This window comes from Strix aluco, chromosome 1 (genome assembly GCF_031877795.1).
Source record: "Strix aluco isolate bStrAlu1 chromosome 1, bStrAlu1.hap1, whole genome shotgun sequence".
NCBI lineage: Eukaryota > Metazoa > Chordata > Aves > Strigiformes > Strigidae > Strix > Strix aluco.
The window spans coordinates 44990490-45015317 of record NC_133931.1 but is presented as its reverse complement, the minus strand read 5'-3'; the positions used below and the strand labels follow the sequence as shown (position 1 = coordinate 45015317).

The 24828-nt window shown below is 34.4% G+C and overlaps 1 protein-coding gene across 5 annotated transcripts in view; it reads left to right on the top strand.

Moving 5' to 3' along the window:
* Positions 1 to 24828, top strand: part of SNTG1 (syntrophin gamma 1) — a 370446-nt gene that overhangs the window by 310218 nt on the left and 35400 nt on the right. For 4 of the 5 annotated variants that reach the window (XM_074819579.1, XM_074819554.1, XM_074819562.1 and 1 more), the window contains 3 exons: positions 3042 to 3158; positions 7605 to 7676; positions 21913 to 22065. In XM_074819579.1, coding sequence (XP_074675680.1) covers positions 3042 to 3158; positions 7605 to 7676; positions 21913 to 22065 — 342 coding nt within the window. The remainder of the gene's footprint in view (positions 1 to 3041; positions 3159 to 7604; positions 7677 to 21912; positions 22066 to 24828) is intronic. The other variant, XM_074819587.1, reaches the window with a different exon arrangement.

Genomic DNA, 24828 nt, shown 5'->3' with positions numbered 1-24828 from the left:
GATTTTTGACTGAAGAAAGTTCCTGTTTCATTTATCATTTAGATACAGGTTTTTTTAAAACTATACATGATTGAACTCATAAACCATAATAACTTATTGAATCTTTGTTACTGAAACAGCAGCCACTAAGTTAACTAATTTGTGTCACTATTTGACTTTGAAGAATGATCTGCTTAAGGTACGTTAGAAACTAGTACTGCAAAAATTATCTCATAAGTGGAAGGTTATCAGAAATAAAATCTGTTTTCCCTACCACCACCACCTTTGTTGATAATGGTCAGCAGTTTATAGGGACTCAATAAAACTTTTCTAAGATTAAAAAACTAACATAGTTTTTAAATTTATAAAGGGACATGCTATACACTGTCTATTTGTGGTTCACATCTATTTCCATTCATCATGTGGCTGTGGTTGTAAACGTCGCTTTTCAGATGGAATGATATGAAATTCTGTATTTTGGTCCAAGTCCACATGTAGAGTGTTAAGATATGTTCCAAAACTCATGAGTCAAATTTCATTTTCATCCACTATTTCAATACATATATACACATTAACTATTAATTTGGAAAGTTAAGATCCCTTTCCAAATAAATAATTTTCTTGAAGTTGTTCATAGTCAAAACTTTTTTAGAGGTAAAAATATTTACCAGTAACATAAATGTTTCAAGAACATGGCCTCTATTTTATCTCATAAGTGAAAAATTTGCAACAGTTTCTTTATGTAAAAACTAAAATTTTAAATCTAAATCCACATGTTCAGTGTATTTAGATAAACTGAGAGCACTTTAGCAACACATGAGTAAAATAGTTATCAAGTATTTGTTCAGTTTTGCCCTGTTTTCCAGAATCTAGCCTGTGCTATTTTAATCCACACATGTGAATATGCACATGCACTCAAACAACTGTGTAAGTGTTCCTAATTATAATCATACAGCCTTTGCTTAACAGTTCTTCTGTATGTTTAGTAGTAGGTATTAAGTCTGAAAGAGAATTGCCTTTTTTTAATAAAACCTTGGTAAAGCAGGTTGTCTGAAAAATCAATCCAATTTCTCCTCATGATCTACAGAGGGAAGGGAGAAATATCTAAAGGAGCCTTAAATTGCCTTAAATTCCACAGCTGCTTTGGTATTAAGGCAATCAAATGTGAAATATCAATATAGCTACACAGCATGAGTGACTGTATCCTGTTATTCTGATGAATAGTAGAAGTAGAAATGAGGAATGTGAAAAAGAAAAATACTAACTGAAAACAGACTACATACAGTGCTACAGTGATATTAAATATCATCAAGCAAGATGATATCGTACTGTGTGTCTGATTTTAATGAAACAAATCAAGATAGAACCACATCAATTCAGTTTAATTAATTTAAAAACATAGATGTCTCAATTCCTACGAATTAGAGATCATTCATTCTCTTTCAGTTACAGAGAGGAAAATGTGCCAAACTTCTGCACATAATAGTACAATTTTTTATGCTAGTTTTACTCTTCTATGTAGCCCCTCTCAGTCACTGAGCTCCACAGATTCCTACCAAGTCAGAGCGATGGGGATCCCTACTTACCCTGCATTGGGTAACATACAAAACAGCAGAAATGAGGGAAATCTGAATAAACATTGAACTGAAATAATTTAAAACTTCTCTTACTGTACCTGTCAGTCAGGGGTTTGTTTTCTGACTATTTTTTCATTCAGGAATGAATGAGATTTCAGAGAACGTGGCGTTTTAGTCATTGCATGACAGTGAATCTGCTTGATTCTTGACTATTGTGGTACAGCTCTGTCTTCTTTTTCAGGTTTATAAACTTGTTTAATCACCAAACCAGCAGATACTTAAACATGTTATTCATTGAACCCGAGACTACATTACGGCATTAGTGTTTGCTATTGGCAAAAGAATTAAATGTTGAGGTTTCACTGTAAGTGTTAGAGGAATGGACCTTCTCCCTGTCTCTGTTTATAAACCATAAAATATCTAATAAAGTGTAGATTTCATACATGGTGATTTGAAGAAGCCATTAATTTCCAGTGTGTTACAATACAATCCAACAGAAAAAGAGAAGAAAAAAAAAAACAAAAGCAAAACCAAAATCAGACACCTCCCATTTATTTTAATGTATATTCCATGAAAATCCTCTTCCCAACAGTAATGAAATAAACTGTGCAAATCACTTTTTTAAATGTATGTGACATACAAAATCTCAAAGGATAAAACATGCAGTACAACCATTCATTTTAGGTACATTTGTACCATTGATAAACTTACTAACTCATTGGCTATTAATGATTGTAGTTATTTTTCCTAAACTGTTTTCCTTACATGTTCATTACTGACATTTAAGACAGAGAATGCCCCATGCCTAGTTAATGTAGAAATCAGTTTCACAAAGAGATTTAAAATAGATCTATTCCATTAGCAGCACTGTATGAAATATGGGTTGATCTATATTCCATAGCAGTAGTGTACCAGTGCACACTGGAAATTGTATTTTATTACTAATGGCACGGTTATAAATCAAAAGTTGCATGATGTGTCTACTCTCTGTTCATATGTTCTCCAGAAGTTGGCATAGTGGTGACTCATACTCTGTTACTCTTTAGGGATTTGATATTAAATTACTCAAACTTAATAGATAGATAGGTAGGGAATTAGATCCTAAAATGGGTTTGAATAAGTTCTAGTTCATACATCTATGTCGGAAGATCTACAAGTAGTTGTAAGAGTTGACGGCATTCTGGTTACTTTTTAGCTGTGGATGAAGTCTGTTCAGAATAGTGTCTAAAACCAGTCAATTTGCTATTCCTAAGCAATGGGGTTGAAAACCCCTACGTAGGGATTTTCAGAGGGAACAAAAAAATCTTGTCATTATTTGGAAATAAAATTTGTAAGATCATATTGCTTAATGTGTAATTGTGAGTTTGTGTATGGAGACTTTATCTGCATTGCAGTATAAAAACAGTTACTTGATTTAGTATTCCTGCCTGGTGGTTCCTTACATTTCACTTGCATTATATTTCTCTGACGTGATTTTTCTGTCAGATAGTCTACATGGGCTGGGCAGAAGAACGGGAACAAGACTCCCTTCAGGATCGAATGTACACACCAAAGTTTCTAGCACTGAGGGGATCTTCCCTGTATAAATTTATAGCACCTCCAGTAAGTATATTTCTCATGCTTAATGGGAATAAATGTTATTAAAGAAAATAATTTCATGTAATATGTACAAGGCTTTCACAATGAGATATCACTCATTGAGCTAACACGATTGCAACTGACAGCACTGAAAAATTACAGGGTATGTGGTGTAAAAGTGATAGAAAATAGCTGTTCATCAGATGGCTGGGCATCTAACAAGAATTTCTTTTTCCCCACTTACCTGAACAATTAGAAAAATATAAAAGAAATCTACTTGTGCTAAAAGGGGACTTTTCATTTTCCTTTGGAAGAGAAAACAAGCCTGAAGCAAGATGGTTAGTTTTAAACTGAACTATCATTCTAGTGAGATCATTCTGCTGAGATTTGGGGAAATATCAAAGCTTTTTGCATGCTGTGGAAATGGCAATATGTCTGTATTTAGATTTCATCCTCAGTGTAACTTTTATGCTACTTGGGAGCACCAAAAGGAAGGTAAGGAAGCAAATGAAGTTGTTTATGTTAAATATATTAATTGGAATATGACTGGCAACACTGGGCAAAATTTTAGCTGCTGTCTCATACTCAACAATTTACTTGCACAGTTTTATAGTACATCTAAACTACAATAAACTGAGATATCCTCTAGATAACTCTTAATCCAGTAGCTAAGGAGCCTGTAACAGTCCCATACCAGCAGCAGGGAGAGAGGTGTGGATCCATTTGTTCTGTTTATCGGGTGACCTTTCTGACTGCTGCTAAACCCTGTGTTGCCAGATCCAGGCTGTAGTTCCTTCCTGCCTGAATCATAAAATCACAGAATCATAGAATAGTTTGGGTTGGAAGGGACATTTAAAGGTCACCCTCTGCAATGAGCAGGGATATCTTCAACTAGATCAGGTTGCTCAGAGTCCCATCCAACCTGACCTTGAATGTTTCCAGGGATCTACCACCTCTCTGGGAAATCTGTTCCTGAGGTAGTTCAAAGCCAGCTTGCAAGTCTTTATACCATTCATCAGTCACTATTCACATTTGTTTAGCAAAGTGTTTAAGAAGATGTGAAAGACATGAAGAATGGAAGTAAGTATGAACTGAAAACTTCATGTGTTCAGTGTTAGTGCATGAGTTCACTGGTGTGGGAGTTTGTTTCTCCCATGGCTAGTAATGGGAGTTTGGCTTTTGTTGGTGGGTATTTTTCAGGATCAGATTAAAATATCAGATTATGCTGCCAAGCACCTTAATTCAAAAGCAGGTCTCCTGGCTTTGGCAGACCTACCCAAGAATTTGTTGTCTGTCAAATAAAGCCAACTCCAATCTAGACACTAGATAGAAGCAGAAACAATGCTAAGAGCTCCTGTTCAAAAGAGGAAGATTATTCTTTTGGAAGCACTATGGAAGGAACTGCAAGCCTCTTTACTGAGGATTCAATCATAAATTTCCAGGACTAATACGCTGTTGGTGGCTAAATGGGTAATGGGTGATGATTAATGGGTGTGGGAGGAACATGTTTATAATAGGACTGTGAACCACGCTGATGCGAGTTAGGACAATTTTGGCAAGCTGCTGCTGTATGAGACAAGCCACCGATCCTTGAAGTCTTTATAGGTCTTGTTTCAGCTGAGCTGCAAGCACAACATGATTTTGTTTTGCCAGATTCTGGTTCTTATTCTAAAATAGAAAGATAGTTCAAACTTTGAGAAAAATATTTTCTCTCCATGGAGTAGAAGGGAAGCAGTGACAAACATGCTTTTTAAAGGACAAACAGAGGAAGTGTTCCATAGAGCTACCTTAAAAACATGTAATGTATGTAATAATTGCACACTTATATGCCCAGCAAAATCTTATCAAAGACTGCAGTAGGCCTTTTAAAAGGACTTCTAAAAGCCTATTTTCTATATGCAAACTTTTACACATACAGTTATGTTTGCTATTCAGCAGGTATATGTGTTCTTCTCTTCCAGGGATTATGAAAGATTAAGAAGAAAATTTCAATGCCACAGTTTCAGAACTTCTATTTATGAGATGCATAAAGTGTAGCTATTAGAAGAAAAACAGTTTTAATTACATTTGCAGTGTAAACTCCTTGGATTAAGTTGTTTTCTGAATAAAGATGTGCTGCCAACTTTTTAACCAGATCAAATGAAAGTGTTGCCCTGGTCTCTGCCAAAGTCTAACACATTAGTGAAGCATGTGTTTAAACACTGTATGTCAGCAGCCTCCCCCTGCCTCTTTTTATCTGTTTGATCAATAGTATTTCTACGTTCCATGCTCAGATAAATAAGCATTTCTAAGATATTTTATTTCTTTTTTTTTCTTTTTTTTTCTTTTTCTGTTATTTCCCGGTACATTTTCTCCTTGAGAATTATGAAGTGTGGCAAGTCTGATGAGGTTCACTTTCTTACAGGTCATAGTTGGAAATCTCAGAGACAATGGACTTTAATTGAGAAAGAGCTGCTAACACCTTTTCTCTTGCAGTCAGGTTTTTAAATTAAAATATTAAAAGTGAAGAGGGCAAGAAATTTCTATGGGTGTCTTAATTCTGCAGTTGCTTTTGCTTTGAACATATCTTTCTATATAAAGAGCTTTGTTTTGACCTGAAAAGAAGTCTCTTCATAAGTACAAACAAAAGCAGAAAACTAGGGGAGAAGGGGGAGCTCTGATATTTTTCTCCAAAGCATGGAGCATACAGTAAGCTTTTAAACATAGCTCTGAATGACTTTGTGCTTCAGCAGCAAGACTAACTATTTTTCCTCACGGGGCAGTAAGATCACCTTGTGTGGCTAGTGTTTTGGGCTCAGCGGAGCTGTAGCAAGATTTTTGCCCTCATTTCTCTGTTCATGGTAAGAAAGTTAATTTCTTGTCCACAGCAGAAAGAGCAGCTTTTTTTTCTTTTCAACTTTCTTTCTTTCCCTGACAAAAGCATTTAACATGTTGTTCATCAGGTCTCTGAATAGCGTCTTAAAACTCAGGCATAAAGATCGTATAGTTCCAATATTTCTTTACTTCCTCATTCTATATCAAACAATTTGTTGGCTCTCAGTATTTAGTCATTCCCTTCCTTAGAAAGCTGGTTTAATACCCATACTTCAATAAGACAGTGAAAACTGAGTTTGAGGGTGACTGCAAATAAATAAAATTCTAATAGAAGAAGAACTATGACACTGTATTTTTTAACTTTTCATTTCCGACTGTGATTTCCTCAAAGGAGTTTCAGTTACAATAGTGTTTATAAATAAAAATTAGTTAGGGATAGAATTTTCTCACACAACACCAAAATAATTTTGATCAAGCAAGTTTTATACAAAGGTGTCCAAACCCGTTGATGCTTCTCAGACATGTTGTGTCTATTAATGATTGGGGCTTTTTTAGATAAAGGATAAATTAGTCTCATATAATATTTTATTCATATGCCATGGATACCATTTTATGATACATTTTTCAAAGAACTTTATAATCTTAAATTTTGAAAACCACATAAACTTCGGTCTTCATCAGCTTCTTCATATTGCCTAACAATTTTAATGATAGAACTGTCTTCCTTTGGAGCTGGGCCACTGTTCAAAACTTCTTACCATTAAGATTATTATTTTTTTCATATATGGCCTCAATTTTCATTCTGTTTTGTGTGTTATTCTGTCTTTACAGAAAGAAAAGACAGATTCTTCTCTTTCCTTCTTGCAATTTCCTTGGAAATTTATTTATAGATTGCTGTGATATCGCCTTGACTCTCCCCCTGCTGAATATATTCATCTATCCCATTTAAGTCTTAATCCTTACCCTTGCATGATTTTATTGAACTCTTTTATCTATGCAATTTTTTGTGTAAAATAGTTGCTTAAAGTTAATACTATTAAAAGCGATTGTCAAATCCTAAGACAAAGAGAAGAAATAGAAATAGACTATTCAAATCTTTGTTAGAATTTAGGAGTATATTAATCTTGGTAAGACAAAAATAAAATGTATATTTGCCTCTGTTGTTTCTTGTTAGTTTTTTTCCCTGTATTTCAAGGCATGTGGAATAAGATGTTGGTTTTATCGATTTGCAAACAATATAGGTGTCTGGAAGTAAATTGGGGCAAGTTACAAGGAGAAAAGTGGTGAGAAACATGCCTTCTTATAGCCAAGGTTCTGTGAGAGGAATTCAAGGGCTGCATGCTCTCAGGATCTCAGTGCAATCCCCATCAGTTCCCAGTGGAAGCCTCATCATTCAGCATAGAGCATGCAAGGCATTGTTGTAAGCACAAGGAGACAGGCAGGATGTCTCCTAAGCATTGCCTGGATTGAACAGTCTGGTAGTTATTGCTCTCAGGCAGTTATTGCTCCGAGGCAGTGCTTGGTCTTTCTGTAGATATTATATTGCATGTAAATGGTTTAGGGATAGATTTTTTAAAAATAAACTTAATTTTTGAAAAAACAAAAATAATTTACTTTCTTTTCCTGTTTGTTTTGTTTGTTGTTGTTTTTTCCAAGGTCACAACCTGGGATTGGACACGAGCTGAGAAAACATTTTCAGTTTATGAGATAATGTGCAAAATTCTCAAGGTATGATGAGAAAGCATAAAATAAATTACCACTTTGTCAGACCAGTTGACAAGCCAGAGCATAAGAATACAACTGGAAACTGCATGTGACCACCTTGCAGAAATAGATCAATTTTTTTCCCTTTGAAGTCAATAGCAGTTCTGGTGTCAGTAGATACAGAGCCAAACTAGAAGGCATGGCAAAATTGGAAATAAACTGATTTTGACTAGGAAACTATTTTATTTCTCCATAATGCTATATGGGATTTATAGCTTTACTTTAATATCACATTTAACCAGTATAACATTTCTTTTTCTAACTGAGGAGCTAAAGAAATAGTGATCAATTTGGTTGCTTTCAAATATGTTGATGCAACTGAGAGTGGCTGCAATGTAAGATTTCACTAAAACTGAGAGCAGAGTCCTTAAAATATGCAATACCATTCTGAAAACTTTTGTCTAATTTTTTCCCAATTTATTCAGTTTACATTAACTGTAATAAATAGGAAGAGAGAATGAAATAGGCTTAGAAAGTTAAAGCTATGAGTAGCAAATTAATTAGGGCCATTACTATACATCGGATTTAATTATTAGTTCTGAATTAATTCAGAATTAATATATGTGGTCTTGTCTCTGTTTCAAAAACAGTCAAAAACAGTTTTCCAGATGCCTAGCATTTCTCAATCTAAAACATGAGGAGAGGAAAGGGGAGTAAAAAGATATGAAAAAAAAAATATTTCTTTCCATTCATCTGAAGTGCTTTCCTGTTGCTTTGGGGGTTTTGGGGTCAAAATTATGTAAAAGGTAATTTGGTCTTTTCTGAAGTTTCATCTAGGCAGAGATAGACTAGTATCAAAAAGAAGTATGAAAAATTGTATTTTTAAAAATTGTTTCCCATTGGGAAAACCTTATACTGACATACATGGTACATTTCTTATTTTTTGTATGTCACATAGGTGCACTATACTTTTCTTAGGGAGGCAGATTACAGATGGAACAGCTCAATAAAATTCAGAAACTTTTTGCATCAGCCACTACAAAAATAAGAAACTAAATTTTTAGTCTCAAAAAAACCTCTCTGCTAGCAATCTAGAACAGAAAAGTGGGAGGAGTTCTTTTGCTGCTACATTGGCTGTGAGGTCTGGAGTCTCCATCAAGTAGAACATCCCAAATGCGACACATCCCATCACTGTGGTATGTCCTTTAACTACCAAGTGTGTGCAAACATTTACTCTTTAGTAGTGGTCCTGTAGGGAGAGAATTAACAGCAAAATATAGTCACTCTGTGAAGACGTGGCACTGAGGGTATAATATGAACAATGCTCTTAGAGCAGTCAGGCTTTGAGAGAGATGAAGAATCTCACTTGTGACATGCACATTTTATTCTTATTTCTGGTAACCTATAATCACCTCAGGCCTTGAGCATGGAAAACAGTAAGCACCAAGGTAGTTCTTCTCTGAGAAGTAAACCCGTTGAAGCCAGGATGACTCTTCCCTGTGACTTATCCAAAGATTTTATGATACTGTTTAAATAGAAATTTACAGAATGTATGCTGTATAGTTTTCTGTAATCTAAAGGTCCTTTTTTTTCATTTCTTCTACCATTTTCCTTTGTTGATATTCTTCTCGTTCACTCATCTTTAGCCATTTTTCTTTTTTCCCCTTGTCCTTTATCTCCTGTTCTTGTATACCAATGCAGGGATTTTTTTTTTTTTTTTTTTTAATCTTTTCAGCCATGTAGCAGTAGTTACAGACAAAGAGTCAGTTCACAAAGCAGTAAAACCTAAACCAATGCCTTCCTGGCACTGTTGTGTGGAAGCACAGAAAAGAGTACAAAGATGCTATTTTTTTCTTATCATCCAGCTCTGAAAACTGTCTGGGAAGAGGTGTACATCCTCCATTCTTATTCTGTGTTAACAGAGGATGTCCCAGTAGAGAGGCAATTCCAGTTTAAGTGATATAGGAATATCATTTATGGATTTTTTTTAACACATTATTTATATTCAGTTATTCCTTTATTGTCTGTAAACCTGGTCATGCTTAGAGTGTTGAAATGTTTCAAACAGGTTCTTTAGCAGACTAAAACCTGTAAATAATAAAAAATGGAAGTTGAAAAATCATTGCGAAGAAATTACAACTTCTGACATTGGAGTATTATTCTTCACCATATTCTAGTTTTTCTACAGCAGGTACTATAGGACTTAACCATGGTTTCACTAAATATAAAAGCAAGTAAAACGAAGAAAATCAGCTTCCCATTACTACTACTGCACTGAACCTCTGTAGAGACTCAAGGTTTTGTTCAGCTTTTATGCCTGTGTCATGTCTCCATTTTAGCCGTGCATGTTTCTAGGCACATTTGCTCAAGCCCATGGATATTACTGAAGCAGAAGCAACTTAAAAAAAGTTACTCTGGTGCTTTGTGACTTAAAAAAGTTACTCTAGTGCTTTGTGATCACCTTCAAACCTCTTCTATAATACCTCACATGCTACTTTCATTATAAATTTGTTTTCCTTGGAGAATGAGTTGAATGGCAAATGGTCAGGCTAACAGGGTTTGAAGCAATTATGTTCTTAGAGGTTGATAGAAAGCATGATAGCTCAGGAAACTGAATGAAAATTAATGAAGAAGAGAAATATGGGCTCTTTTACCACAGAGTGTTCCCTCTCCTGTACTTCCTGTTCTTCCGTGGCAGAGTCTGAGTTCATGTCATTCTTCTCAGGAAAATTGAGAAGATAGAATTATTCTGTGTTTCGACTTCAGAAGAGACAATTACATGTCATTGGACAGATATAAATCCAGGAAGATAGTAATGACTGTTTGCAGGACGGTATCATCACTTAGTGTCTCTTAAGCAGCTTTAGTTCCATATTCTCGGCTAAACTCAAATTGTTCAGTCTACACTTCGCTAGGACTAAATATCATAGAACATTTCCAGATGGTAGAACACCATCATCTATTTTTATCTAATTTATTATATTATCTAAATTTATTTTAGAATGATCACTAAAATGGATTTGGAGCCAAATGGACCATCTATCACTCTCCCAAACAATTCCTGGTATAGCTTGAGGGTTATCATGGGCAAAGGAGCATTTGTAATGAGCCATTGCATGTGAGCACCCTGTTTTAGGGGTATAAAGAGTTTCATAGTATGGATGTGGTCTGCTTCTTGCCAGCTCACTGTAGTGTCAACAAACAGTCCCATACTGCTTAATCTGTTAGTATAAATACAGCTTCTGTGGCTAATATTCACTTTAAGTAGAAGGTCTGTGCTAAGGTTTATACAAATTTGCCCAGGAGTGAGAAGTAGTGCTTTAAAATTAATGTTTCCAAAGCATCTTTCCTTCTATATTGATCAGGCTGTTGGGTGTCCTGAGAAGGAGCAGATTTATCCTCTGCATGCAAGACTAAGTGTATTGGTCAGGACTGCTGCAACACCTCTGTAGAGCCAGAAAGGACATGGGTCTTGGGTCATGTCTTCTTTGTCAAAGTGAATTACTAAATGTTATCACATCACTTACTAATCAAAATATATCTGCATTACATGGTTTGCTTAGATTGGAATGAGATGTTTCAAATACTTTTTCCATAGTTAGACTTACAATCATTCAAAACTAGGATGCAACTTTCATCCAAGCATGCTGGTGTTTTCTCCTGCTGTATACTGGCAACTTCAATAACTGTCCCTCATGCCACAAGGACAGGACTTTACTAAATCTGTCTGAAAGCATTTTTTATCTTCATTCCACTCCTTAATTCTGACTAAAATTCTGATGAACTTCACAAGAACAGTTTTGATTAGAGAGACTTAGTACCTTAGGTTAGTCTTTTAAAATAGAATTGTAATTGTCCTCAGTTAGAGAGATTTCTCTAAGTTTCTCTTCATGACAGAAGTGCTACAGCGGAGAATATGAACTGCCAAATCATTCTGAATGCACATTAATATTTCAGTGTTTCAGTATAAGAGAATACTACCACTTCTGGTGACAGTAAAAATATTAAAACACTAAATAAATATTCATGTCCACAACCAGCAGAGGACTTCACTGATTTAATCATCAGGAAGGGAATATAGTCCAAACATGTTAAATAAAACACAGAACTCAGCTGCCACCATGGCCTGTGTTTTCTTCATAGTTGTCTGCATGTGCAGAGTGTGTTTTCTCCTTTAGCATTCATTCCAAAGGCTCTGATTCTTCTTATGAATGATACAGGAAACTGGGATGCCATTTTAAATTTTTAGTTCTCTCAGCCTCAAGCACCTAAAAGGCAGAATCTTCTGCACCTTCATCAGAGATGCCAGAGATTATTATGTGATTTATAACTACAAGATTTAGAGATATAGTAGTCCTCTAGTAAATCACTATTTTGTTGTTACTGTATTTTTTTTCTCTCTCTCCCCCCCCCCCCCCCCCCAGATTACAAGGAAAAGAAAGAGGAGGAGACTTGCCCTAAGCAAGACAATAAGTCACTATTCTTAGTATGATTAGGACTTTCTAAATAATCAGGCAGACCATTAAAATTTAAAGAATAAAAGTGGATTTTAAAAAGCTCTCTTCTGACTGGGTGAAAAACAGTTTGATTGACATAAATTCAGCAAAGGAGCACTGATCCCCTATTTCAGTATTTACAATTTTAGATAGTAAAAAAGTATAAAAAACCACCAAACCCTGACAATCACATTCATACACTACCAAAGCAATACTGGATTATAAAAAAAGGTTCCGTAGCAAATTTTCAAAATACCATTTAAAAATACATATCTCTTAAGTATAAAGCTCTTCACTGTCAAGATTTTTGGGTTGAATTAATAATTTTTGACATAAAAGTAGGTAAAGCAGGCTGAGTACAAAAATCACATTTTGATTATATTTGATTAAATTATTCATCATGAAATAATGGCAAACACCAGTGGGCTATGTTTGATGTAAAAGGAACATTTATGGAGATGCAAATAACTTAAGACCTGGGGGAATAAATACAAAAATTGATAAGCATATGAAGTAATTTATTAAAAATTCAATAGATCTGTTGATTATGGGGTGAAGGTACCTTAACAGAGAGAAAATACAAGGCACTGAAGAATTCTTTAACACTAAAAAGAAACAGGTAAAAAGGAAGAATGAGTAGAAATCAAAGTCAGGCAAGTTCAAAAAGGGAAGAAGTTAGAAACTGTAAAAGTTGTGATGGTTGATCAGTGGAAGGTACTGGTAAGGAAAGTTGAGAGTTTTTAAACAACTTTCTTTTTTTACCACCAGTTTTATACAAACTGATGCTAGTGGGACAGTAACTCTAGCATGTGGATGAATGTCTGTGATCCATGTTAAGCAATTTGTCAGGCAGGATAATCTAATGATACTACTTCTGACATTAAAATGTATCTATGAGTCATTTTCAACAGAATTGGTGGTAGAATTTGCTATGAATAAGTATTTCTAATTTATTCCGGAAGAATCTTGTTTCACACTATCCTCTATTCTGAGGGGTAAAGCCGCATTAACAGCCAACTACTTCTAAAGTTAGGATTGGTCAAATCTTCAGTACTCCAGAAAAACATGAACTTATACCACTAACTTCAGAAATGGGCAGCTGGCCTTGTCCTGTTCAGTATTTCAGAGCTAGTTGAACTGCTTATGTCCTTTTGGTACCGCTAGTATTTTTGATATGCAGCTTTAACATGTGTGTTTTGAGTGTGTGTGCGTGTGTGTATATTTTAACAAGATTTAAGTAGTTTTAATAAATTGGTAAATAACTTAAATATTTAAGCAATTTTTCCATAGGGGTAGAAAAAAGTTTATTAAATTTTTCAGATAAATTATGAAGAATAATATAAAGGATTGCACTTCTCTGCAAGCAAATTTGCCTTGTTTGAGTTACTGATGTTCTTCAGCTTCATCCAAGCATCTCCATTTAATTGTGAGAAAAAGCTGTCTGTAGCTCAGTAACCTGCCTTCTATCTTCAATGTGTCATGCAAAAAATTTGGAGATTTACAATAAAAAGCACACTTGCACACTTTATTCAGCATAAAACAGGAAACATATTTAGGTGTCAGATTAGCTCTGAAATTAAATGTGAGGATAGTTGTGAAAGGCAGTCCATGATGGTAATATGTCAGGATGGTGAATCATCGATGTTTATAGCTGGTGTAATTCACATCGGTGCAGCTATAATTTTCTTAGTATATTAATCAGGACCAACTTGGTGCCTCAGATTTGTGTTTCCTTTCTTATTTAACTGTTAATATGTGTAAAATCCTCAAATGCAGTTATGTTAATTTGCCCACTTACATTTCCTGTAATTTTGTTCTCCATTTCCAGTAAGTCAAGTATAGGAAAAGGATGATATAAAAAGCATGGCAACTAATGAAAATGTTTATATATTCAGATACACTTTAAAATTAATGCCAATAGACACATAAACATATAAAGTGAAGGTACAGAATGTATTTTGAGGTCTATCATTAATATAGTTTGCTCAATGACTGAGACTTACATCCTGATGTGATTCCACTAAAGTACTTCACACATACTCAAAACTGCTTAGGAGGCATAAGTAATGAATCTCTTTTATGAATAGGTAAATGCTGCATCCAGGGAAAATTAGATTTTCAGCCAGGGCTTCGGCAGGTGCCAGTTCTTGGAAAAGGTGGTAAACTGTTGAGTTCTAAACAGTTGAAGTAATTTTCAGTCTTTGATTTGCCTCCAGTTCTAAATTTAAGAGTATTTAATGTTTCCCAAGAAAAGAGGATCTGTTCCCACTCCAACTAGAATTACAGTTGTCTTATAAGAAAAATGGTAAAAGTCATAAATGATCTCCATGTCCACTGACATTAAGACCATCATTAAGTTTGTGTCAGTTATATGACAAAGGAAAACTTCTCAAGTGTTAGTTTCATTTATTACTGAAATAGAGCTCCTGATGACGCCATTAGATTTCCACCACCTGATCCTTATAAGCATAAGCTGGTGTGTAGCTGCTCCTACCTTGTGTAGATATGCAGTAGATGACCACACCTCTGGCCTGATAATTCATATTTTCTCTGATTCTGTATGTGATGTCAGTTCATTTCCTTCAACATGTACAGAGTGATACAATCCCTAATCTGTGGTGTGTTAATTTGGATAAATTTAATGGGCCCTGTGTCTTGAAGATGTTGATGTTCCTGTAACTATACAGCTCCATGTAAGAGACTTTTTTGAAAGCAAAGAGGCAATGTTATTAGATGCATGACAACTGCCACTGTATAAAGGCTTATTAACTTATTATTTGATTCAGAAATGTATTTCTGACTATTCCAATAATTAATTTTAGCTTAAGATGTTGCAGTTTTATTGCATAAAGTATTTAGGACTGTAGGCTTTCATGCAACAGTAAACACACTGTATTTTTTCACTGGATCTGTGTCCCATTCCTTATATGAAATAAATTGTTCCTGTCTCAGGGACAGCTGTTCAGAATTTCCTTTGGTGCATTCTCTTCACAGTGAAGGTCTACATATTACTTGCAACACCCAGAATGAACACTGAAAACAGAAATATTACTTTCCTAACAATTTTTTATCTTCTTGTTTTATGGTAGCATTTTCTTTTCCATGGCACTTTTGAATTTTTTTCAGAGCACTATTAGCAAGTACATGTAAAATACCATTTTTTACACATTTGCTGATACAAATTTGCTGGCATATTGATATCCAACACAAATGCTTTGACTATGCTACCCTAATCTATTCTCAGCCTGCCATAATGTATTGACAAGCTATTTGAGTGAGTAAGGAATTCTGTTGAAAAAAAAATAAAAAAATAAAAGAAGAGTATGCAGTCATGGAACTAATGCTTTTATTATAACGGATAATCAATTTGGTGGGTAATTTTCCAGCCTTTTATTTAATCAGATTTAATTCTTATCCTTCCAGTATTTGTGTCCTTCATGAGGAAGACCTTTAAAAGACCTTTTCCTGCCTTTAAAACAAATGCATCTAAAGTTGGGAAAAAAAAAAAAAAACACAACAGAAAACAAAAACCACACAAAAGCTTCACCATGTGAAAATTATAACGACTTTTCTTCCACATAATTTCTCTGTCCACTTCTGGTTTTGAGTCAGGTGCTTTTTTCTCTTCTTGAAGAGGTACATAGCCTGTTGAAGGAGAAATAGTGTATTCTGTTCTCATTTCCCATGGCTAGTAGCATAACATCCCCTAATAGCTGAGAAAAGCTCCTGTACACTATGGGGATGGAGCATGTTCAGAATTAAATCATCAAAATGGTAACAGCCAAATTTTGCCCAAAACATCTAAATTTTTTCAGTAGATCTTAACTTCCATTTTTTTTCAATGGCAGCAAAAGTTTCCTTGCATCCCTGAAGCAGTCATTGCCGTTCCAAAGAATGGATGTCCCAGAGCAGCCCAAAAAGCAGTTTCAGGAGGTGGTTCTACTTGTCTGTTTGTTTCTTTGTTTTTAACATGGACAAAACAATTTAATTCATTTTCCTAATTTCTTTCACAGAACTGGTTCAGCTGTTTTAACTATAGCGTGAAAATAAAAATGTTCACAGGCATGCAACTAACATGGAAAAAAAAAGCCCAGCTACAATTGTTTAAATTTGAGAACATTGTAAACAAGGGCTCAGAAGGAAGAGATAGGATCACTCTTTAGTATTGCTATCTATTATCATTATATTCACTCTTCTGGGATCTGTTCATAAACTAAATTTTCAGCAAATAATGCCTCAAAGTTTGGAGAGGCACAAAACCTTAATAACTCTCCAAAGAGATGATCAGCACCTTTTTTTAATCTCTGTTTGTAATTACATTAGCCTCTGAATTCTCTTTAGCAGAAAATAACCACTTCTCTGGAAGTGCTTCTCTGGAAAGTATTAGAATAATTCGTTTCCCCAAAAGATTAGACTGTTTTATGAAAATTTCAAAAATTTTCCTCCTATGGCATTAAAATAAACGCATTTCTGAGTGGATGTCATTAAGAAATAGGCACAATTATGGCACTGGTTCAGGAGAAACCTTTTAATCAGGCAGAATAGGAAATTAATTTCCCTATTCAGGCAGAATAGGAAAGTAATTTGAGTTTACTGATGTACCTAATAGGTTACGGGGAATAAACATCTGTTTCTCTCAAGCAATCAGATAGATCTTTCTAATGGAAATTTAATTGAAACTAAAATGTATAATTTATAATTATTTTTCCCCTTGAGAAAAAATATTTTCATAAAATTTGGCCATTGAAAAATATTCTGTCCAGTTGCAGTTTAGCTGGCATTCTGTGTTTATTTAAATGCATATATATATATATACACACATGCAATTTCAACATTTTTCTTACTTTTTTAACATTAAAATTCAGAATGGTCCAAATAAGATGGGATATGTACAAACGCATGCCTGCATGGATCATTTTTTCTTTATTACTTGATTAATGAGGATATGTTGGAGAAGCAGTATCATTTTTTTACTCTGGAGTGAATCTGTTCCCTGCTGCCTGTAAATGTTATTAGAACCATCTCCATAGCAACTAATGGTGATGTTCAAGAAAAGTGTTTCCAAAGTTTCAGATAAAGAAGTAGATCATTAGAATCCTTTAGAAAGATGTATGTTTATGTAGATGGAACTGATAAGTGAAAAGAGACACAAACTAAAATAATCAGGGCTGTGATGCCAGCAAGTGTAAAGGCATGATGTGATTAGTTTTTACAGCCACCTTGGAGTTATTGCACTCTTGAAGTGATGGAAGAATGCTTTTTATCTTCAGAAAATTTATGTGCTAGGTTTGAAGCTTGGTAATGATAAGACAGCTTTCTTTTTGCAGAACTGTCTGAACTAGTCAACAAAGAAAACAGGTTTTGTTTGTTTTCTCGTATGTGTATTATTATGAATTATTATGATTAATATCACAAACATGAATATTTACCTAACTTTAACAGCTGAAATAAAATTATCTCAAAAGTCAAGGTCTATTTTGTCTATTTAGTTATACAACTCTGATTAGTATGGTTTTGAACATCTTACATGAATTGTTGTTCATGTCAAAAACTGCTTGCCAGTGTCACTGATATTTACAGTTCCATCACCAAATTACTCTGTATATTACATGTAACTTTACAGATAAACCAGACATCCAGACAGTTCTTCAGCACCTCCTGGGTAAAAAATCATGTCATGAGCATGAAACTGGTAGACCTAGCTTTGTTTTCTGTTGCACAGACCTTTGTAGAATAGAACAACTCAACTCTCACTGACTATAGTAAAAGCTGAGGGTCTCTTGCATCTCAGCGCATTTAATTAATAACCAAAATATGAGTATTTAATGCATTCACCATACATAAAACGAAAAGACACAAGTAATCGAAAATAAGCAGTGCTGCTTCTGGACAGGGCAGTCTTTCAAAAGAGAAAAGATTACCTCTACAGAAGAGAAGGAGATGTCACTACTTAGTGATAAAGAAGCGTTCTGCCTTAATTTGAAAGGACCTGCCTAATGAGCCATGCTTGGTTCCCTTAGACAAATTTATTACTCTCACTTAACATGGACATCATTATTAATTAGGCAAGCAGGAGTCATACCATCCTGTCAGCAGAGATTCTGGATTACCCTGAAGCTGGGTGTAAGCCAAGGACTTTCCTCACAGCCCATCCTTCAGCAGGACTACTTTCCTTCCAGTAGGGAATTAGCATACTGCTACAAGTTTTGTGACTGTTCCTCTTCAGTGAATCTGTATTAATTCACATTGGGAACATCAGGAGCAAATGGTACAGCTAATCATTAACAGTATGAAAGAGTTCTTAAACAATCAACATGAAATTGGCTCATGTCCATCATTGACTAAGTAAGTGATTATAAAAATACAGAGTCATAGCATATTCTTAAATGGCTAGGATGACATTCTGTATTTTAGCTGAAATCACCGTCTGATAAAAGTTAATTAATGAAGATTCCTGCTTAATCCAGACCTGTTTTTGAGACTCCTGACAAGTTTATCGTAAATTTGCAGGGACTTTTGGACAATTCTCGGTTGGATTCCTAAGAAAAGCTTTTGCTTTAAATTCCTACCTTTACAAGGACATTTGGATAGCTATCTTTTAGCTTTGCCTACATATTGTTTCCTGTGATTATCCATTGTACAAATGGAAACATAGTTAGAACTATAAATTTGAAATACAGATTTCACTTTTTAATTCCTGAGAACAAATGAAAAACTAAAGATCTTGCAGGAAAAAGAAGCAGAAGCAGTGCTGAAAGGAGCCTTGCACCAAATTATTTTTATAAGTAGAATGAAATGCCACTAAGAAGGAAAGAAATACCTCATATGTATGTCAGCAATTTTTTAAAAAACTGAAGTACAACATTTAAATACATTTGACTTGAACTTTTGTTACCATGGACTTAGTCATAGACATTGATATCAAAATTGCCAGTACATACATTATTATTCTGTGGAAAATTATTATGTTTTTGGAAATGTTGAATTTTGTTTTAATTCCAGATAAGAACTTCACAAAATGTAAATTCCAATAATAAACAAATACATAAGTACATATGTATGTTGTTTGTCGCAATATGATGTAGTTGTTGAAATATTCTAAAATCTTTATATGTAAACCACTGAGGGGAAATGCTACCTAGTATTGATTAGATCTTTTCTAAATCATAGAATGTTTTCCTTTTCATATATAAATAGAAGAAACAGGGATTAATACTGTAGATCTCATTTAGCTCTTCTTTCTCTTCATCATCTAGGTTTGATGTAATGCTTGGTAAAATCTTGTACAATTATTGCTAGCAATGCTGATAATACGGTACACAAACTTTTATTTAATCACTTGAAAGACTTTTCTGAGATTTTTGTATTTTTCAAACACATTTTAAGAGAGATCAATCTTAGCAAAAATTTTAACACTTTATTTTTCACAGTTTACATTGAGAACTCAAATGTTTTTCATAGCCACCATATTCTTCTCAATAGGAAAAAAGCCTGTAAGAATGGGAGAATCTAACAATGTAATTTAAAAGCATCAAACCTTAGCTGTGCCCAGCTAAATAGAGATATGCATTCTGGAATTGGGCACTGCACTAAACTTCTTCCCATTTGAAAACAAGGGCTATTACTTCTATTGTGATAATAACAGTCATTCCTGTGATCCCACATAGTGCCATAGTCTTGTTTCAAATAAGGTTTAAGAGTCTGCATCAGTAATAATTAATTGTTCTCTACTGACTGTTGTCAAGAATAGGTGAAGATGAATTCAAAATATTTTTAGTTTCTTCTGAGGTTGTAGCTATGAAGAACTAAAACCTTTCCTGGGAAAGATACGTACCTTGCACACGAGTTTTGTCAGACTCCATGCTGAAAAGTTCTGTTTGGTTATGAACCAACAGGCCCATTCAGTCATGTGTGGCTCTGGGAGCATAATGAGTTTAAGACCCTGCTTAAGACCTGTTAGATGAGAAGTACTTATACTATACAAAGTAGCTTTTCTTTAGTGGAACAGTGAGGGTTGGCCAGTGCTTTTACTCATTCAGTTCCTATTCATGGGTTTTGTATAGTCAGGTGCAAGATGGTATGTTTTGTGTTGCTGTATGTATCCACAAATGCAGTGCTGCTGCTCCGTGCACTCTGAGGCTGAGCATGTAGTAGAGCATAGGTTCAACTACACAGCCCTCTGAACACTTTGAAAAAAATCTGTGAGAATATTAATTTTTTTTTAAATGCTGTTTTTAATATCTAACAGTCTATGTACATTCTGATTTTTCCATTCATGACTTAATGCTATTGAGCTGCTAAGTTTAGGACTCAATGGAAGTAAGGAAGGAGATTGTTCCACAGTGACTGGTCATTTTAAAATCTGAACAACTAGGTGTTGTCATGGTGATTGCAGAGAGGGCATGTTGCCTCTGTAAGTGATTCTTCTAGAAACTGTAAAGCAGTTTTGAACAAGGAGCATTCATGAACGCATGCTGTATTGGCTTTCTTGAGCAGGTCTGGCATATGTCTACTGAATGAAAAGAAAGGGGAAAATAGTGCTTACTCTACCATTGTCTGGTTATCTGCTTGAGAGTAATAGTTCCATACAGAATCCTGCTTTATATATTTCCATTCTCAGTCGGCTTTAAGTTCCTGATTCTCTGCCCCAGAGAGAGCTGGCTTGAATAAAGTAAGGTGCTCTTCCAGCTTGTATCAGCTGATTATGGTGTCCCCTTGGTCTATTCAAGTTGCGTATAACCAGCAGGAAATATTGTCCTGTGAGTCTCCTTTACTGATCTCAACTCTGCCCTCTGCTATGGGGTAGCATTGTAGAAATTGCACCCAAGCTACATATAGCCAAATTTCCAGATGTATTTGCAAGGACAGCTGGTGAGCTTGTGGCTTGTGACAGCTGCTTTGCTGTAGTAAGGACAAAATTAATTAAAAGTGTTTCTGCCAGTGTATTTTTCACAAGAATTAATTACATGCCAGAATTTTAGCATAAAACATCCTCTATTAAAAAAAGAATTGAAAAACATTTTAGTAATGGATTTCCAGATTACCTTGGTTATTCTTTGATTTAGTGCCAATTAGAAATGCTAACAATCATTAAATATTATATATTTATAACCTGATATTCATTGTGTGGTGTTGTGTTGAAAGTAAAGTCAAAAGTAACTTCCTCCTCCAGGTCCAAAGCCAGCAACTTAACCAATGGCATCTGCTATATTCTCTACTGGCAGGATGCATCTACAAACAAATTTTATGTTGGATTTTGTAAGCCACCAGAAATATGAACTTGTTTTGTCTAGCCTCTATAGGGAAAATAGGACAGATGGACTTTTCATACTTCTTAAATAAATCTCTTGCTTCCTTTGGCGAGCCTTCCAGAGTAGAGTGGGTGAGTCAAATAGGTCAGAGAAGCTGATATTTGCGTTCCTCTCACTTGAATAGAAAGTGGACACCTTTTATAGAATTTATCTAATTTAAAAGTGTTTAGCTGATAACATTTTTGAGAAGTGATTTGTTAAAATATTGGAAGTTATGCCAGATATGCTGTGTTGTTCTGTACCATTCTGAATATAGGTGTCCTGTTTAAAATTAATTGAAATACCCATGTTTACACCAAACCCCTAATTTTCAGTTCCTCGGTTCTCAGTAGTTACTACAGTTTTATATAATTAGAAATGCCATTTAAAGATGCTAGGTTTGAGGCATAGATTATTGCAATTAAAAATATTAATTGATGTATGCCAGATTATATAACTTCAGGTTTTCATCAGGACAGTGATCTACTGGACCGGCGGAAACATTGCTTCAGTGTCCAGTCTGAATCTGGAGAAGATCTTTACTTTTCTGTGGAACTAGAATCTGACCTAACACTATGGGAAAAAGCCTTCCAAACAGCAACTTTTTTAGAAGTTGAACGGATACAGGTGAGAACAACTGCCTTGATGATTACCTTTTAGTACATTAACAAATTAGGTCTGTGTGAAATAATGATACAATTTAAGAAATTCTCTGACGTCCTGCAACTCTCAAATTATTATTGTTTTATGTATGTAGTTGCATAAAAACCATTTTGGTGTTCCCAAACAGCTTGCAATCTTGCGTTTAGAAGAGATAATCTCAAATACAATCTTTGAGTCATGTGACTTGGTGATACATATTTTTAACAAAAGTTCGTGGACAGAAGAGAAAAAACAGTCTATAATCAGGGACAAAACCAGTTGTTTAGATATTCTTACATATTGTCTTACATGCTAATATATTTGTTATTGGATAACATAAGAGAATATTGCAGGAATTAAATTGTCCTTGTAATGATCAGGAATGAGAGCACCCTAAATGAGAGTACTTACAGGATGCAAGCAAGAACAAAATTATACCTCAAATACATTATTCTTTTTTCCCACATTTCTTGTCTCTTGTGTATTTATTTCCTCAATTGTCAGATGACAGAGCAGAGATGGATGACATTCAAGTACAGATTACTAGCGACTTTTATAGCAAAATTACATATCAGAGTGTTTGAAGATAACTGCTTTTCTCACATGACCAAAAAGTCATGGTTTTTTGATTTAAAATAGGAGAAAAAAAAATACCCACAACAATTATAATTTGTCTAATCCTAGTTGTTATATTGATGTTCTAATACATGTGATTGGAATAGTTTTAGTTGAAGTTTCCGTGAGTTATTCTGTATACAAACCTACAGAAATCATGTTAGCATATTAGCCTGTGCAAGTATTGGCTAATGCTCACTTTCCCTGCACTCATTTTCTGTGTCCTCCTGGGAATGCAAGCACTGACAGCTTTTTATTTAGACAAATTGTTAGTTAGTTATATATTAGCTCTTTTCTGACCTACAAACCAACACATGCAGATGGACTGAATTAGTATATACTAATGATGATCCATTTTGCAAAAACTACACTGCTGTCAGTTTTAACGCATGTTACCTTTGTTGGAAGAGTCGAAGAAGGTTCAACTTTTATCTTTGAATTCATGCACTCTGCTACCTTTTACAGGAGCTATTCTTTTGAACTCTGATTGTCATACTGAAAAATGTAAGTGTAGTTTTTCTGTATAAAAGTTGCAACAGTATATATCCTCTGATAATAAATATTTGAGATGTTTTGTCTTTCTCATATAACTGACTGCAAGATTGTTTGTAGAAGCACTACTGTGCCATCAGTAAAAAAATATATGGCAATTTTCTTGAATAACTTTTAGCCCAGAAGCTGCTTAATATTTTTTCTTCTCTAATATTGATTCCTACTGTAGCATTCTTAGTTTAGATTTTTCTCTTGGGTTTTAGAATTGCATTTATTCAAAATTGCTCCCATGTTTCCCAAAATTAATTTCCCTAATAATCTTAACCGCAGATTAATTTTAACCTTTCCACCTTTCTTTTCATTCTACTGACGTTCAGAGTAACAATTATAAAGTCAGAGTAATGATTTCCTGAGATTAATTGATTATAGAAAATTTGTTAAAGTGAACAAACAGGCTTCTCATGATAGATTATTATTGTGAAACACACACTTATGATTTCAACTTTTTTCCTTTATTTCCTTGCCTCTCTAGACCTCAGTTTAGAAAAAAAAATAGAATGTTAATTTTTAATATAACTGGTCTTGGCCTCCTCATTTTTCTTTCAGCAATCTATTACTGCTTTCATCCACCAATTTGCAGATTCAGATAAAATCTGGTTTGACTAAGTAGTGGTATAATTTGTCTCTGACACATTCTTTCATTTCTTTGTGAGAAAAAAAGATGTCAAGTTCAAAATTGAGGTATCAACTATACATTTTTACTAAAATTGTGGTTTATGTAATCATATTCATATGAATATTCATATTTTATGGGAATGATAATCCAGCTGTGTGCAGGTTTGTCTTACTATGAAATCATATAATTTTGGAAATATAACTGCAATTTAAAGCTGCCATCTAGAATTATTCAAATGCGTCGTGTACTATTTCAAGATCATACAAATAATAACACAGTTACTCAATGAGTAAAAATTGGCATTAACTTTCATGAGAGGTTAATCAGGGCCCTATTCTGATGTAATTCTAAAGAATACATCATAAAATTTTTTTAAAATGCCTCGCTATAAGCATGTAATAAATTCTGTTTAAACCTAATTCATAGATTCTGCCAGAGGCATATCTAAAACAAAAGTTAAGCAGGTTTTTTTTTTTAGGAAAGAAATACATTAGAGGAGAGATAGTGAAGGTGATAATATTTAGCAATAATATGCTGTACGATGCTGTAGTGGTGCCACTGTGGTGTGTTGCAGTCACTCTTGAGATAATTTTCTTTAGAGTAGTAAGAGAATCTAATCCATTTTCATCATTATCTGTTAAAAGAAAAAAATTTTAGTTGAAATGGAGGTCCTTTTTCCTTACTATCTCACAGCATTGTTATATGAAGAATCTGAGACTACTATAGCTTGCATAATGTTGTGCAATTATATGTGATTGTCAGGTTCCCTTTATGTTCCTGCTGCTTTATGCTAAAATTTTCACCACTTCCATCATGTATTTTTTCTTGTTTATGTTGTAGTTGTTTCTTTCTTGTTTGTATTGTAGGGTTTTGTTCCCTAATGTATGGATTATTGTGTAAGCTGCTTTGTGTTACAGTAGTTTAACATTTGTCTCCATTGAAGTTGAATCTGAGTTTGAAAGTCT